The 18,659-nt window shown below is 41.5% G+C and overlaps 1 protein-coding gene across 7 annotated transcripts in view; it reads left to right on the top strand.

Annotated features, from left to right (window-relative positions):
- Window positions 1-18,659, top strand: part of LOC148870220 (protein TONNEAU 1a-like) — a 53,052-nt gene that overhangs the window by 19,591 nt on the left and 14,802 nt on the right. For all 7 annotated transcript variants that reach the window (XM_088970876.1, XM_088970877.1, XM_088970875.1 and 4 more), the window contains 2 exons: window positions 5,337-5,425; window positions 5,537-5,659. In XM_088970876.1, coding sequence (XP_088827002.1) covers window positions 5,337-5,425; window positions 5,537-5,659 — 212 coding nt within the window. The remainder of the gene's footprint in view (window positions 1-5,336; window positions 5,426-5,536; window positions 5,660-18,659) is intronic.

The raw sequence follows: 18,659 nt of genomic DNA, 5'->3' as shown, positions 1-18,659 counted from the left end.
TTTTTTATTTTTCTGCATTTTTTCTGATTAATTTATGTGTTTTCTGGTATTTTCTTTTATTTCGGGTATATGGGTCAACCCGACCCGTTTATACAACACGGCAATATCGGGAGAGTTGTTTCTCTCAAAAAGTTATTATTTTTCGGGTATATGGGCTGACACGACTCGTTTATGCCATGTGGATCATTGAGAGGTGTTTCATAAAAAATGTTATTTTCGGGTACAAGGGTCGATCCAACCCGTGTATACCATTTGACAGTCTCGAGAGAGTTGAATCTCTCAAAAAATGTTGTTTAAGGTAAATGGTTCTGGTCGACCCGTTTATGTATTTATATACGATTGTAGGTGGGTTAGTATGGGTGAGGGTGGGCAATGGTCATATATGAATGGGTCAAGTAGGTCAATATGGGTGGGTCAGGGTTAGGGTAGGTTATGACCCTTTAACAAGCACTGATGATGGGTCATGGTGGGTTGGTGGGTCAAGATGGGTTGGCTGGTATTCAACCCTTACCCAACCCAACCCACCCATTTGCCACCCCTAGACGAAAGATATCAATTTGATTTGGGGAAAGTCAAAAGGTTAGGAAGGTGGGGATTAGAGGTTGAAGGTAAGGGTATTTTAGAAAATATTGGTATTAATGATGCTGTGGTGGGTGGATGTCTCGATGGTGGTTTGGGGACTGGATTTGATTTTTAAGGTCTCTTGCTGGTCGTAGTGGAGACTTGGGATCGAATCCCACTTGCACTTGGGTTGGGGGATGGGCTACCCCTCTTTGTGTAGCCCTTCAAAAGAAATAAAAAAAACTAATGCTTATGTCCAAGCAAAAACAATAGGAGAGGAGTCTGAGGAGTTTTCGAGGACTGATTCGGAGAAGGTTGAGCGGGTTGATGTTGGTATTAATGAGCAGTCATGATCATATTGTGGAAGATGTTGTAGGAGAAGATGATGGTTATTGGTGAAGGTTTGGTGAAAGGTCAAATGGGGATTCTTAGCAAGCTTCAAGTGAAGCAGATTCAAATGCTGATCATGATCAATATTCAATTGGTCCAGAGGATAGTTCGTTGGTTCCCATGACCTCATGTATTGAAACAAGATTGTCTCCTCAAGTAGTGGTACCACAAGTTTTGGAAGTCTTTGTTTATGCATTTGAGCTTGGTCTTAGTGGTGTGAAGTGGAGCCCTGCATTTTCTCAGAGGAGCTTGGAGAATTTAGCTGTTGAGAAGTGATAGTGGGTAAGATTGGAGTTGATTTGGGTAGAAGAAAGGATCTAACTCCGTGGTCTCTATTGAAGAAGTGGTGAATTTGAAGAAACATAAGGGTCCTAGTCACCTGGTGCATGCTACGAAGGTCTTCTCCCGTTTGAAAGAGGGGCTAGACGGTGCTGGTCCTTTCAGTAAATATAAGAGGGTATATAGCAGAAGAGGGGCAAGCAAGAAAGCCATTGACTAGAGGTTTAAGGAAAAAGGCAATGAAAAGGAGTGTCAAGTATCAAGAGAGATGAGAAGCGCTGTTCCAGAGGAAATTTTTGAAGGTGGTATGGAGTTGAAGATGCTTCTGATAGAGATGTTATGGTTGGTAAAGCTTTAGGATTGTTTTTCTTGGGTGGAGAGGCTTTCACTAGAAGAGCTTTTGAGGAATTTGAAAAAAGAGGAGTAAAGGAGGAGAGGTGCAAGAAGTCCTTATTTATGGAACGAGGGAAGGCGCCGATTGAGGGAGATTTGGATGAGGATTTTGATGGGGAGGACTAATTTTGTTCTCAAGTGGAGTCTGTTGGAGTTGCATTTTATTTTAATTTTTTTGTTGGGGTTGTGTTGTTCTTGCGAGGCATTTGTTTCTGTTTGGGCCTTGCGTAGGTTGTGAGTGTGTTGATTTTGGTGTAGGGTGTTTCTTTTTCTCTTTCAAGTGATAATCGGATTATTCCTTATCACCTTCCCTTAGCACCAAATCGCTTAAAACTACTTTGATCCACTAAGCCACTAAAGTGTTGTCATTGGGAATTCGAGTAGTACTACCCTCCATCATCAGTCAAGAACAAGGTGCTTTCATGCAGGGAAGGCAAATAACAGATCAGATCGTAATAGCAAATGAGTGCGTGGAGGACATGAGAAAGTCAGGAACTCAAGGTTTCGTTTGTAAACTAGATTTGGAGAAGGCTTATGATCTTGTGGATTGGAGTTTTTTACTAGAGGTCCTAGGGAGCTGTGGGTTTGGAGCTAGATGGTGCAATTGGGTAAAGGGCTGTATTAGTTCCTGCCATTACTCCGTTTTGGTTAATGGGGTGGTGAAAGACTTTTTCCTAGCTTGTAGAGGCCTTAGACAAGGTGACCCTCTCTCTCCTTTTCTTTTCACCCTGGTTGCAGATGTCTTCAGTAGATTAATCTCTAAAGCAGATAGGGAAGAGGAAGTTAGAGGCTAGAGGATTGGAAGGAACAATGTCCAACTTACCCACCTACAGTTTGCCGATGATATCATACTTTTTTGTGAAGGGGGTGATAGGCGGGAAGTGAGGATCCTCAAAGCATTGTTACAACACTTTGAGAATGTCTCCAATGTGAAGATAAACCTGGATAAGAGTTGTGTGGTAGGGGTTAATTTGAATGAGAGGACTCTTCAGTCTGTGGCAGATTGTTTAGGTTGTCCCATTTCTTCTTGGCCCTTGCAGTATCTAGGTCTCCCTCTATTGGCTAACCCAAAGGAGAGTAGATTTTGGACCCCAATTCTGGAAAAGTTTGAGAAAAGATTAGCTTCTTGGAAAAAGAACTACATTTCCATAGGGGGTCGAGTGACGTTATTGAGAGCTATCCTAGCAAATTTACCGATCTATTTTCTCTCTATCTTTAGGATTTCTATTAGGGAAGCTAAGAAGTTGGGGAGGATAATGAGATCTTTTCTGTGGGAGCCTGGGGAGGAAAAGAAAGATCATCTAATCAATTGGGAAATAGTTTGTAGGAGTAAAGAGGAGGGTGGATTGGGAGTAGGAAAGTTAGCTCTAAGGAATAAAGCTCTCTTAGGGAAGTGGTTGTGGAGGTGGCCTAGAGAAAGGGAGAGATTGTGGCATGAAGTGATAGCTAGTATACATGGCAGATGGGAAAATGGTTGGGATGCGGGTGTATCACGCCGAGCTACGTTGGCATCTCCTTGGAAAGCAATTCAAAGTGTCCCTCAGTTTTTCAACTTGGTCAGGTATGATGTTAACTCTGGTGACTATTTTATTTTGGGAAGATACTTTGGTGGGTACTGTTGCTTTTAAGGACAGATTCCTGGCTCATTCTCTTTTCCTTTACAAGGAAAAAACTGTTTCTCATTTTCTTCCTTCTATTACTTCACCCTCTTCCTTAAGCTGGGACTTTGGTTTTAGGAGAGGTTGGAGGGATGTTGAACTTAGTAGTGCTTCAGAATTGTTCTCTCTTTTTGGCAGTGTCTTTCTGGACCCTCTTTGGTTGGATGTGAGACTATGGTCCCCTCATCCAAAAGGTTTTTTCCCTTGTGCTTCCTTTTTTAAGACCCTTTACCCCTCCATGGGACAGTTGGGTTTCCCTTCTAAGGAGATTTGGTTCAGACCTGTTCCTCCTAAATTTATAATATTCTGCTAGGAGGTGTTTTATAGAAAGATCAATACTTTGGATTGCTTGCAGAAGAAAAGGCCTTTCATGTGTTTGTCCCCTAACTGGTGTGTACTTTGCAGGGCTAGTGGTGAGGATTGCTCCTACCTATTTGTATCTTGTTCCTTTTCTAGTGCTATTTGGAGTTGGATTTGTTCTTTGTTTGGATGCAGGTGGAATCTGTCATCAGATTTAAGTCAGCTGTTCGATCCTTCTTTTTTTGTGTGGCCTACAAAAAATGGAAAAACGATGTGGAGATGTATTAAAGCAGCAGCCTTGTGGACAATTTGGGAAGAAAGGAATTCTAGGGTGTTCAAAGAAAAGGAAAGAAGCTTACAAACTGTTGAGGATTGTATAATGACTAGAGCCATTCATTGGCTAAGAACTTTGGACTTCTTTCATACGTTTTCCTTTGATGACATTTGGAGTAACTGGAAGGCGGTAGCTACTAGTCATACGAGGAGGGACAAGGCAGCTGCAGTGTGGAAGCCTCTGCCTGAAGGTTGGGCAAAGCTGAATTTTGTTGGTAGTAGCCAAGGAAACCCAGGCCCTTCAGGGATAGGAGGGGTGCTGAGAGATAGAAAGAGCAACATTTTAGCTTTGTTTTCAGGCCCCGTGGGAATAGGAGACTCAAATAGAGCAGAGATCTTAGCGGCTGTACAAGGCATCCAGATTGTTGAACAGTTAGGAGTTCAACACTTGATAGTAGAAAGAGACTCTAAAATTGTTGTGGGATGGCTGACAAAGCCAGCTTCAGCTATGTGGCGATATAGAGACTTATTGAGGAAAGTCAATTGGCTCACAAGAAATATGACAGTTACCTCTCTTTGGGTAGAAAGATTAGCAAATTCCTTAGCGGATGGACTAGCTAAGCAAGGGGTTTCAAGGGATCATCTGTTTTGGGCTGCTATGTAATTTTATTTCTGTTTATTTTTGCTTATCCGGTTCTTAAATGATGTAATACTTTGTTAGAAGAGGTAACAGTTCGTGCCTCTTCATGGGTTTCTTGTATTGCCTTATATTCTGAATTAATAAATTATTTTCTTTCATAAAAAAAAAGAGTGAGAGTGATTTTACCCCAAAAGCAATATGCTTTCATAATAAATCTTTTGATAAGTGAGCCCTAAATGGCTAAATTTCCTTTCTTCTATGAGTTCCTCTCAAAAGGAGATCAAGATATTTGAAAGGCTAATTCCATCCTTCATGTTCCATAGTAGAAGTATAGAACTGAACATCCTCTTCATGTTTGTGCCTTCACACAACTTCTACTGAATATCCATAACCTGTCTTTTTTCATTAACTTAAAAATTTTGTTTAGAAAAAAAAACTAGAGGAGTTTTACATGTCAAACACCACCATTCCCTAATAAAGGGGTAAGATCTCCTGGTAAGCTTAGAGGTGATAACAAGATAATAGTAAATTGAGAATCATTGAAAGAACTTAAAAGATGTCTTCCAAGTTGGTGCCCAGTGTCATCTGTGAAGAGTTAGAGGATCATATTCTGGATGGTTGCATAGGTTCTCACTGTTTTCAACTTCCATACAATTCTCAAGTATGCTATTGAGCTAGAGAAGTAAACGGTTGAAGATGGAAGAGAAGTTCTTCACTCCTTTATGTATGAGTATATATACACATGTATCTCTCTGCATATGATACTGAAAGAATTTCAGTTTCTTTTTGTTAATTTCCTCCACTGACCTCTTCATTTCTTTGATTGGGATGTCTACGTGCAGGAAGGCTACTAACAGCACTGATATGTGAATACCTGGACTGGGCACAACTGGGTCACACCCTAAAAGTTTTTCTGCCTGAATGTAATTTGGTAATCATGTAATTCTTTCTGTTTCAGATAGCATATTGATTTTCAGATTTTACTTAAAATGCTTTTTTGCTACATTTTCTTGTTTGCTTATAAATTACTTTTCTTTTGCAGCAAAAGGATTTTTGGAAAGCTGAGTTGAAGGATTTCTCTGGCAAGAATGAATATGATTTGAACAGGAATGGAGAAAGTGGTCCTTTGCTTCTAGATGTTCTTGAAGGATACTTGAAATTTGAGGTCTGATGCCCTAAATACCATCCTCAATATCTAGTCTAGTACTATAATTCAGAAATATATTTTTGAGGGCAACTTTGTATTCAAATGGGATTGGGAGGGTGATGTACATGAAGGGTGTATAGAGGAAACAAAAGGCCCTAATCATTTGCAAAGGTAAAGTATTAGCACTATACAAAAAGCTTTTGTCCACGCTTGACTTTGAAATACTATCAGCTAAAGAGTTCGTCTTTCTTGGAATCCGTTGAAGTTCGGCCTGCCCTAGAAGTTTGTTTGTCTGTTAGCAGTCAAGTAAAGCAAGCAAGCAAGAAGAAGGAAGAAAGAGAGCAGGTCTGGTTCGAAATTAGGAAAAAAATTCAAAACCTACTTTCGGTCAGACCTGTTATTATATTATTAATATGATAGGAAAAGACATCAGTGCCCTTATTTAAGTAAGAGGCACTCGAACTAATATAATAAAACAACTCAGCAATCTCAACAGGTACAAAGACCGAAATACCCTTCACTAACACTCCCCCTCAAGCTGGTGAGTATATATCATATAATCCTAGCTTGTTACATATGTAGTCCACTCTCCTCCGACTCAAACCTTTTGTAAACAAGTCTGCCCATTGGTTTCCCGTATTTACATATGCAGTCTCTATTACTCCATTCAGCACCTTCTCTCTCACAAAATAACAATCAACCTCAATGTGCTTGGTTCTTTCATGAAACACCGGATTAGAAGAGATATGAACTATAGCCTGATTGTCACAATAGAGCTTCATTGGAGTACTAATGTCATACCCTACCTCCTGTAGAATGTTCCTTAGCCACACTAATTCACAAGTAGTATGTGCCATAGCCCTATATTCTGCTTCTGCATTGCTTCTTGCCACAACTGTTTGCTTCTTACTTTTCCACGTCACCAGGTTACCCCCCAAAAAAGTGCAATAGCCTGTGGTAGACCGCCTATCAGACATAGAACCGGCTCAGTTAGCATCGGTGTATCATTTATTTCCAGTTTTCCGCCACTTTTGTATAGCAAACCACGACCAAGAGTTCCTTTCAAATACCTCACAATCCTTAGCACTGCATTCCTATGAGGGACCGAAGGTTTCTGCATGAACTGACTCACCACACTAACCGCAAATGTAATATCTGGTCGAGTACTGGTTAGATAGTTTAGTTTGCCTACAAGTCGTCGGTATCTGCCAGGGTCTTCAAATACTTCACCCATATCACTACTTAGCCTCATATTTGTTTCCATAGGTGTCTCAGTTGGTTTCGTACCTAACAAACTTGTTTCTTTCAACAAATCAAGCACATATTTCCTCTGATACAGATTAATATTGTGCTTAGATCTTGCTACCTCTATGCCCAAGAAGTACTTCAATTTGCCAAGGTCTTTTGTCTGAAATTGTTCCTATAGAAAGGCCTTCAACCTGTCAATGCTCATTTTATCATTCCCAGTAACAACGATATCATCTACATATACCACTAGTAGTATTTTTTCTGTCGGGGAGTCATGACGGAAGACAAAATGATTAACTTGGCACTGTTTCATACCAAACTTCTTGACCACCTCACTGAACCTACCAAACCATGCTCGAGGGGACTGTTTAAGTCCATATATAGCCTTCTTAAGTCTGCATACCTTACCATCCTCCCCGAGCAACAAACCCTGGTGGTTGCTCCATGTAGACCTCCTTGAGCAAATCACCATGCAAAAATGCATTTTTGATATCCAACTAATATAGGGGTCAATCATACATAGCTGCAAGAGAGATGATAACGCGAACTGACCCTATCTTAGCAACCGGGGAGAAAGTCTCTGTGTAGTCAATAGCATAGGTTTGGTACCCTTTTGCTACCAATCGCATCTTCAGGCGCTCAACACGACCATCAAGCAAGTACTTAACGGTATAAACCCACTTACAACCGATAGCTTGTTTCCCAGGAGGAAGAGCGGTGAGGTCCCAAGTGTGATTATGATGGAGAGCATAGAGCTCGTCTTCCATAGCACGACACCACTCTGGAGAAGTAAGGGCTTCTTGGGCATTCTTAGGGACAACCACAGAGGATAACAAAGAGATGAACTGGCGATAGGAGGCGGAAAGGTAAGGGAAACATGATTGGAAATAGGATGAAGGGTACAAGTGCGTTTACCTTTTCGTAAGGCAATAGGAAGATCAAAGTCGGAGGTTGGTGGTGGTAGTGGCGGGTTTGGAGCTGGATCTGTCGACGGTGATGAAGTCGGAGGAGTCGCATCCGGTACATGTGGGCGATGTGTATACACGTGACGGATAGGTGGACGGTCAACGAACGGTGGCACCGGAGGCAAGGACGTAGGCACGACTGGAACAAGAGGAAGAGGATCAGCCACAGGAAGGGGAAGAGGAGGAGGTGATGTGGAGGAAGAAGCATCACCGGACCCCACGAAGAACGTAGTAGACTCAAAGAAGGTAACATCAGCACATACCAAGGAACGACGAGAACTGGGATGGTAACACTTGTACCCTTTTTGAGTCCGGGAATAGCCAAGGAATATGCACTTAAGAGATCGTGCATTTAGCTTGTCGTTCCTGGGACCTAGATTATGGACGAAGCATACACACCCAAATACCCGAGGAGAAAGCGGAAACTGAGACATGGTGGGAAATAAGACATTAAATGGAGAACAACCATCAAGGATAGACGTGGGCATCCGATTAATTAAGAAACAAGAGGTGAGCGTTGCATCACTCCAAAAGGGTTTGGGAACATTCATGTGGTGCATGAGGGAGCGTGCCATTTCTAAAAGATGCCCGTTTTTTCTCTTAGTCACCCCATTTTGTTGTGGGGTGTAAGTACATGAAGTTTGGTGTATAATGCCATGTTGGTCCAAGTATTCTTGAAAAGATGAAGACATATTCATGGCCATTATCAGAACGGAAAATTTTAATGTGAACACCAAACTGATTGCGAATCTCAACATAAAATTTCTGGAAGATGGTAAATAATTCACTTCTTTCTTTCATTAAATAGAGCCCCGTCATCTTTGAAAAATCATCAACAAAAATAACAAAATATCTGTACCCATTATATGACATCACTTTATAAGGACCCCAAACATCTGAGTGAATTAAAGAAAAAGGACTCAATGCACGATTATCAACCATAGGAACACGATGGTGTTTCTCAAATTGACACGACTCACAATCTAGAACAGAAAGTTGACTCAACGAAGGGACCAAAGACTTTAACACTTGTAGCTAAGGATGACCAAATCTACAATGCCACTAGAGAGGAGAGATAGATGACTAAAGGGTTGTTGACATTTTTCCACCACCATCAAGATAATACAGTCCATCGGCTTCATGCCCTCCACCAATCTTCATCCCCGTCTTGAGATCCTAAAAAACACACATAGAGGGGTAAAATGTAATGGAGCAATTAAGTGACTTGGTCAGCTTACTAACTTACATAAGATTAAATGGAAGCTTAGGTACATACAAAACTGAGGATAGGGATATAGGGTCCAGGTCAACATTCCCAACACCACAAATAGATGATGTGGAGCCATTAGCAAGTGTAACAGATTGTGATGTTGAGCAATGAGTGAGAGAAAAAAACACACCTGGAGTTTCAGTCATGTGATTGGAGGCTCCAGAGTCAATAATCCAGGGGTTGGGTGTGGATGCCAAACAAGCCATACCTGGGTGTGCAAAAGTAGTTGTGTTCTGCTGCGACATGGATTGAACAAACCTTTCATACTCATCACGAGGAACACTCACCATCTCCTTGCTTGGACCATCTGAAGAGGTAGGAGGCATCTGATCAGCTGGATGGTTCTGCTGTCTAAAACTGGAACTGGTGTCGCTAGTCATGGCATGATTGGCCTAGGTCGAGGGTGGACCATGCAAGTCATAGCAGTAATTAATAGTATGTCCATCCAAACCACAATGAGTACAACTCTGTGGACCTGAGCCACGTCCTCTACCACGAGCTCCCCTTGAATCTCTGCCTCTAGTACGACCACCACCAGGGGTATGTGTAGATCCACTACTACTACTCCGGCCATATACTGAGCCACTACTGCCACCACGGCCAGACGGGCTCCTCAAGCCCCACTTCTAACACCTCAACCTCTCGACACTGCAAATGCTGATCTGTCTGAGACATTAGGGTTTTCCATAGATCCAATGGAAGTCCTCTGAAGTCGAGCAAACACCTCCTCTAAGGATGGAAGGGATGATCCTCTTAGTATCTGGGCTCGTACTGGTTCATACTCGGATTTCAGCCCCACCAGAAACCGAGTCACATCAAGCTGCTCCCTCTGTTGTTGTTGAATCTTGACATCAGGAGTGAGAGGGTGATAGACATTCAACTCATTACGGATGTTTCTCATACTGGCATAGTACTCCTCAAGACTCTGATTGCCTTGTTGCAGATGGAAGTATTCCAGATACAGTTGATATACCCTGGTTGTATTGTCCTGACCAGAATACAATTTCTTAGCATGATCCCACACCTCTTTGGCCGTGTCAAGAAACATGTTCACACTATGTCTGGGTTCCATACTTTTCCATAACCACGTGATGATATGTGCATCTTCTTGTTCCCAATCTTCGTATTCATGAAAAGCAGTGGATGGTTTCTCCTCTCTTATGTGCTTCACCTTCTTTGCCTTCAGATAAACCTCTACAGACCTAGCCCAAGGGACATAATTCTCTCCATTCAGTTTAATGGAGGTCATTTGGACATTTAGGTTGTTCGTAGATATCATCACATTAGGTTTACTATCACTGTTATCTCCCATTGCTGAATTCTTTTATCACCGAATTCTGCACACTGCACACAGACACTTCACCGAATTTTGCACACTGATTTCGGCAATAATAAGTGCTGAAAGTTGCACTTGCAACACCACAGATCCTACTCTACAGCTACCTGAAGTTTCACCACTATGTGAACACCACTGCCCTTTGAATCACACACAAACCAGCATAAACCCTAGCACACTACAACCTGAAACCTCTCCATACGATCTGTACCATACCTCTTATGTGCTTCATAATAGAAATTATGCATAAAAGAAACTCCTTACCTCATTGCCTGAAGGACAACCACACGAAGAAAGAAAACACCCACTACACCACACGTACCAGCCCTACATTAATTAGGGGAGGGCTGAGAAAACCCAGCAACCGACCACACACGACACAACCGGAGGCATAGATGCCTCCAAGGGAAGAGGGCGATCACTCCTTTTCAGCCCTTTTTCCAATCTCCAATCGATGGCTGAGAAATCAAAGAAAAACCTAGGTCGAATGTGCAGAAGACAGAATTCTAGTCAAGTTCGATTTGTTTAATTTGGCTCTAATACCATGTTGAAGTTTGGCCTGCCCTAGAAGTCTGTTTGTCTGTTAGCAGTCAAGTAAAGCAAGCAAGCAAGAAGAAGGAAGAAAGAGAGAAAAGGTCTGGTTCGAAATTAGGAAAAATTTCAAAACCTACTTTCGACCAGACTTGTTATTATATTATTAATATGATAGGAAAAGACATCAGTGCCCTTATTTAAGTAAGAGACACTCGAACTAACATAATAAAACAACTCAGCAATCTCAATAGGTACAAAGACCGAAATACCCCTTTACTAACAGAATCCATCTAAAAGAACCAGAGGGGTATGTAGAGAAGATGGGCCGAATGGCCCATAGGTTGTTTATCCTTTTTTTATCTTTTATGTTCTTTGCTGTAATGGGCCTTAATATGGGCTTTATGCTTTTTTATGTTATGTTTTTTTAATTTTCTGCCCCACTAGGGGCTTCTCTATAAATTACTAAAGTTTAACTTAATTAAATAGAATAGGGAGTAAGAGAAGAGATTATTTTCAAAAATCCCTCTCTCTGAACCCAAGTTGCCGCCACCTTCTTCTTCTTCTCTCATCTTGAACTCTGACTTTTGCCACTTTCTTTTGAATTTTTGCAATTTTCTAAATAGTCATTTCTTCTCAAAAGGTTGTTCTTCTTCTTGGTATCAGAGTAGACTCGTTTTTCCCTTTTTTCACCTTTTTTTTTCCCATACATAGTGTGTATGGAGAACCGAATCGTATGAATAGTTAAAGAAACCTATTTCAGCCCAGTTGTTAGTGGTTTCTGGAGAAAAGGGGACTGGTTTTGTCGTCCTCTTGGCAGATTCAAGTGTGTTGCTTGATGCCCTAATTTTCTCAGTGACTGAAGGCCTTCTCATTCTTCTTCTTGAAAATCGAATCAAGTGGATTGGTGTTCTACGAAAAGGAGCGACTGAGTTTTCTCTATTTCTCCTAGCTTTCGGGTGTGACGCAGGTTACTGGTACAGCTGCATAGAGGTTGGCTCACAACACAGTTTTTGTTCTGTCTTCATTTGTTGTTATTTGAAGTTGTTTGAAGTCATTTTTTTGAGTATTTAAGAAGATGAACTCCTCAGACTTTGAAAACAAGCATGTTGTTGAATCCGAATAGGTTCTGGGAACCTCTGTAGACTCTCTACTGGTTGTGACCATAGTCAAGCTGGATGGAGCTAATTATCTGGCTTGGTCACAATCAGTAAAAATTCATATTTGTAGTAGAGGCAAATGGGGTTTTATCTCCGGGAGCAAAAAGGCATATCCGGAAGATGATCCATCATATGAAAAGTGGATGCAAGAAAATTATACTGTTATTGGATGGCTTGTGAACTCAATGCAACCAAAGATTAGTCAGCAAAGGTAATTTGGGATAGTGTTGCTGAAACCTGTTAGAATACTCGAATCAGGGGTATTTTGGTCATTTTAGTTTATCTGGTCGAGAGTAAAAGGTCTATTTTATCTAAGTTTAAGTTATGTGTCCCATCTCTTATGAGGGACAATATGGTCTTTCTTATAACTTTATTATTTGGAATAAATACAAGTGGGTCGGCTAGGGAGAGGTGATTTTTACTCTCTTCTAGTCTGGCCGAACTCTTCTTCTTCTTCTTTCTCTTTCCTTTCTTCTCTACTTCAACCTAGAATCGAATATGGTTTATTTTTATGGTATCAGAGCAGTAAAATCTTGCTCTCTTTTTTTTCTCATTTTTTCTTGCTGCTGTTTTTTTTTTCTGGGTTCGCCGCCAACTATTATAGCCATCTTCATTCTTCGGCTGACCTGAGTGGAAATTCGACAAGGGGCTGAAAAGGAGCTGTCGTTTTGTGGTCCTGGAGGTGAGAATGCCTCTGGTCGTTGAAGTGGTGTACTAAACAGCCTCTATTCAGTGTACGAAGAGGGCTGTATGTGGACAGGTATGAACACTGCTGTCTTTTGCCCAAGTAAGGGGCTGTGAATGCTGTGTTTTGCTTCAAAATTTGTTTGTTGTGGAGGTTTGGAGTGACTGATATGCATATCACTCGTGTCCTTCATTTTACCTCATATGTGTGCTGAAAGAAGAGTTGTCGACTGCTGAAGTTCACGACAGCAGTGGTGTGGTGGTGGTTGTGTCGTGTTGATTGGTGTATCTATGATTCTGAATATTTAAAAGTGAACTCTTAGACCTTGTGTGTAAACAGTTCTGCAGTGTGTAGAACATGTGTTTGATGTGATGACTGAGTGATTTCAGTCTTAGTATTTGATGTGATGACTGAGTGATTTCAGTCTTAGTATTTGATGTGCAATGTGCATTTGAAGAAGTTGGAGTTGGTGGTGTTGTAAGTAAGATAAGTCTTGTGAAAGTATGTGAGGTTGTGTTGCATATTTGAAGGTGAAATAATTAAGATGGCTTTGATTGGAGATGGGAATGACAATAAAACAGGTGTCATGCTTTCTCCAGACTACTCAAGTGTTCAAATGACATCCGTCAAGTTGAATGGTGAGAATTATGTACCATGGGCAAAATCTGTGGAGGTGTTCTTAAAGGCCAAGAGGAAGGTAAAACATGTGAGAAAGGAGAAACCTTCATCTGATTCTCCGGGGTTCAGTGGCTGGGAACAGGAAGATGCACAAATAATGACATGGCTATGGAACAACATGGAATCAAAGATTAGTGTGAACTTTATGTTCCTAGATACAACTAAAGAAATTTGGGATCATGCTAAGAAGCTATACTTCGGACAAGACAATACAACTAGGGTGTATCACTTGTGTCAAGAATACTTTAATCTGAAACAAGGAAGTCAAATCTTGGAGGAATACTATGCAAGCTTGAGGAACATCCGAAATGTGCTCAATGTGTATCATCCTCTAACATTGGATGTTCAGATCCAACACCAGCAACATGAACAACTTGATGTGACAAGGTTTCTTGTGGGTTTGAAGGCTGAGTATGAGCCTGTCAGAGCACAAATATTGAATCTGTAGAGCATTCTTCTCTCTCGGACAGATCTGGTCTGGTGGTGACTAAAGGGGGTGGCCGTGGAAATAGAAGTGGTGGCGGTAGTAGTGGACTTCCAGGCAACCGTGATGGTCACATGTTTAACCGCGCTTGTGGCTGGAGTGGAGGCCGAGACTCGGGGGAGGTCATGGTAAAGGAAGAAGTAATGCCCGGAGAAAGTGTACACACTGTGGTTTAGAGGGACACACAGTTAATTTCTGCTATGATTTACGTGGTCCACCCAACACTTGGGCTAACCATGCTATGACTAAGGGTAGTGGTACAATTACTGAAAGCCAGCAAACTGCCCCCCCCCCCTCCACATCTACTGGTGCTTCTGGGAAGGAAATGGTGAGTGTACCACATGCAGTACATGGGCAGTTCCTTGAGACATCTTAGCAGAATATCGCTACCCTTGCCCATTCAGGTGTATGGCTTGCTTAGATTCCAAAGCCTCATACTGGATCATTGACTCCGGAGCCTCGGACCATATGTCTGGGACTCCTGATGTATTTTCTTCCCTTTCTCGTTCCTCCACATCTCAAATAGTTACTCTTGCTAATGGTTCTACATCTCCCATCTGTGGTGTTGGTGATATTGATCTCTCCTCCTTGTCTTTATCATCTGTTTTATATGTTTCCAAGTTCCCCTTTAACCTTATGTTTGTTAGTAGATTAACCATGCTCTTAATTGTTCTGTAACCTTTTATCCTTCTTCTTGTATGTTTCAGGATTTCAAGACAGGGAGGAAGATTGGTGGAGGGCATGAAGTAGGTGGATTGTATTACCTTGATGGTGGTGGCCCTCTGGTAGCTTTTTAGTTGTCTCTTACTCCTCTTCAATGGCACTGCAGACTTGGTCATCCTTCTCTCAAGGCTCTGGTGTTGCTGGTCCCTTCCTTGAGTCGTCTCTCATCTTTAGATTGTGAGTCATGTCAATTGGGAAAACATCATAGAGTTTCATTTAGTCCAAGAGTTGATAGCCGTGTTTCAAGTCCTTTTTCTTTAGTTCATTCTGATGTATGGGGTCCAATCAAAGTGATGTCATACAATGGCTATAAGTATTTTGTAATTTTTGTTGATGACTTTTCAAGGATGACATGGATTTATCTTATGAAAGACCGTAGTGAATTGTTCTCTATTTTTCAAAAATTTTATGCTGAAATACGCACTCAATTTGGTGTTCATATTAATGCCAAAGAGTATAACTCATCACCACAACAGAACGATGTAGCTGAATGAAAAAGTCGACATTTCATTGAAACTGCTCTGTCCTTGATGATCAATATGAATGCCCCAAAGCATTTTTGGAGTGATGTTGTCTTCACATCCTGTTTTCTGATCAATCGGATGCCCATGTTCATCATTGGAAGTCAATCCCCCTTTTTGGTGTTGTTTCCCACCTTGTCTCCATTTCCTCTCACCCAAAGAGTCTTTGGCTGTGTTTGTTTTGTTCAACACTTGGGGCCTGGTTTAGACAAGTTAGATGCATGAGCCACTAAATGTATCTTCCTTGGCTACTTGAGGACTCAGAAAGGGTATAAGTGCTATAACCCTAAATTTCACAAGTCATTTGTGTGCTTTGATGTCACATTCTTTGAATCAGTCCCGTTTTTCTCAGATGATGTGGGTTCTTCTCCTTCCTCCGTAGTTCCTTTTTTTGTCCCTGTTGCGGATCCCCTTCCCGTGGCTCCTATTCCTGCTGCAAATTCACATCCCATGCCGGTTACTACTGAGAGGCCGCCAATCACACAAGTGTATACCCGCAAAAGTGCATCAGACCCTCCTCCAATTCAACCCTCGTTGACAGATCCTGCTACTGCTTCTTCTCCCTTAGATCTTGATTTTCCTATTGCTTTGCGAAAAGGTAAATGTACTTGTACTTCTCATCCTATTTCCAACTATGTTTCAATTGCTCACCTTTCTGCTTCTCATTGCAATTTTATATCATTAATCTCATCTGTTTCCATTCCCAAGACTGTCCAGGAAGCCCTTATCTCTCCAGGGTGGCGGCAAGCCATGGAAGAGGAACTCACTGCTCTACGACACAATCACATGCGGGAACTCACTGCTCTTCCTCCTGGTAAGCATGCTGTTGGGTGTAAGTGAGTCTACACAGTGAAGTATCTTCCTGATGGCAGTGTGGAGCGATTGAAGGCCAGGTTAGTGGCCAAGGGATATTCTCAGCTGTATGGTGTGGACTATATGGAGACATTTTCTCCTGTGGCTAAGATTGGTTCTTTTTGGGTGTTGATTTCAGTAGCTGCTATTGCATGATTGGCCTCTTGTACAACTTGACATAAAAAATGCCTTCCTACATGGTGATCTCATCGAGGAGGTGTATATGGAGCAACCACCAGGGTTTGTTGCTCAGGGGGAGGATAGTAAGGTTTGTAGACTCAAAAAGGCAATTTATGGACTGAAACAATCTCCACGTGCTTGGTTTGGCAGGTTCAATGAAGTGGTGAAAGCCTTGGGATGAAACAATGTCAGGTAGACCATTCTGTGTTCAGCCATGACTCAAAAGATGGGAAAATCTTGCTAGTGGTGTATGTGGATGATATTGTCATAACTGGGAGTGACAGTAACGGAATCGACAGGTTGAAGAAATTCTTACAGGACCACTTCAATACAAAAAGTTTGGGTAAGCTGAAGTATTTCCTGGGAATAGAAGTTGCAAGGTCAAAACATGGAATTAACTTATGTCAGAGAAAATATGTTCTTGATCTACTTGAAGAAACAAGGTTGTTAGGTGCTAAACCAGTAGAGACTCCTATGGAACTCAATGCCAAGTTGAGTGTGGATGTAGGTGAAGAGTTTGATGATCCTGGAAGATACATAAGGTTGGTGGGAAAGTTGAACTACCTGACCATTACTCGACCAGATATATCATTTGTTGTGAGTATGGTGAATCAGTTTATGCAAAATCCTCGGGTTCCTCATTGGGAAGCTGTTCTGAGGATTGTTAGGTACCTGAAGGGTGCTCCAGGTCGTGGTTTGCTATACCGAAGTGGAGGGACCCTTGAGATAGTAGGGTACACAGATGCTGATTGGGCTGGTTCTATATCAGACAAGAGATCAACTACATGGTATTGTACCTTCCTTGGTGGCAATCTTGTAACTTGGAAGAGCAAGAAACAGTGGTGGCAAGGAGTAGTGCAGAAGCTGAATACAGGGCTATGGCTCATACCACATGTGAACTAGTATGGTTGAAGAACTTGCTACAAGAGATGGGATTCTCAGTTGATAAGCCCATGAAACTATTCTGTGATAACCAAGCTGCTGTTCACATTTCTTCAAACCCAGTCTTCCATGAGGGAACTAAGCATATTGAGATTGATTGTCACTTCGTAAGAGAGAAAGTGATAAGTGGAGTGATAACCACATCTCATGTGAGCTGAGGAAATCATTGGGCAGATCTCTTTACAAAGGGATTGTCTCGGGGCAGAGTAGATTATATTTGTAACAAGCTGGGACTATATGACATATACTCTCCATCTTGAGGGGGAGTGTTAGAATACTCAAATCAGGGGTATTTTGGTCATTTTGGTTTATCTGATTGAGAGTGAAATGTCTATTTTATCTAAGTTTAAGTTATGTGTCCCATCTCTTATGAGGGACAATATGGTCTTTCTTGTAACTCTATTATTTGGAATAAATACAAGTGGGTCGGCTAAGGAGAGGTGATTTTTACTTTCTTCTAGTCTGGCCGAACTCTTCTTCTTCTTCTTCTTTCTCTTTCCTTTTTTCTTCTCTACTTCAACCTAGAATTGAATAGGGTTTATTTACAAAACCTATTCCCAAAAATTAAATGTGGCCAGGGTTTACAAGTTGAGAAGTGATGTGAAGAATTTGTGACAGGGGGAGAAACCATTAGTTGTATACTTCTCAACATTGAAGTCTTTTTGGCAAGAAATAGATTTGATAGAAGATGTAGCCTGGGACACCACTAATGATGTCGAGGCTTACAGAAAACTGGTTGAGAGAAATAGGGTGTTTGAGTTCTTTATAGGGCTAAATCCATAGTACGACATTACAAAGCAAAATATTTTATCCAACGATAGTGTCTCATTGTCTCAAGCATATGCCTTGGTAAGTAGTGAAGAAAGCAAAAGACTTGTCCAGGTCCAAGGGGCTGGTCTAAATGATCACTTTGCTAATATGGGAGTGAAACCCAAGGGGGTTGTAGGGACTCCAAGTAGCTTAGGGAAGAAAGAGATTATCTGTGAGTATTGTAAAAAGCCAAAACACACTAAAGCCAGGTGCTAGAAATTGCATCCTGAGCTCCTACCACTTCGGTTCCAGAAGAAGTCTGATATTATAAAGGTAGGGAGTGCCAATGTTGTTGCTGGTCTAGATAGTGACAGATATCAAACTTAAGAGATAACGGCTAGTGAGTAGTTAGTAGCTATGAAGGCAGAATATGAGAAGTTTGGGAAGATGATCAGTCACCTAGAAGGTGTAACCTCTTCTGCATTTGCTCATTTAGGTATACGGGTTTCTACCAATCATGCAACCATTTCAGGTAATCGTAGGATCCCTTGGATTATTGATTCTGGTGCTTCTGATCATATGACTATCCTTTCTACTTTGTTTGTTTCATATGATTTACTTTCTGGACGTGACAAAATCACCCTAGCCGATGGCTCTCTTGCTCCTATCTCCGGCAAGGGAACCTTCAAGGCT

This window comes from Nelumbo lutea, chromosome 2, assembly GCF_056320005.1.
Source record: "Nelumbo lutea isolate HS-2025 chromosome 2, American lotus-T2T, whole genome shotgun sequence".
In the NCBI taxonomy this organism is placed as follows: Eukaryota; Viridiplantae; Streptophyta; class Magnoliopsida; order Proteales; family Nelumbonaceae; genus Nelumbo; species Nelumbo lutea.
This window is presented reverse-complemented; position numbering and strand designations above follow the sequence as displayed.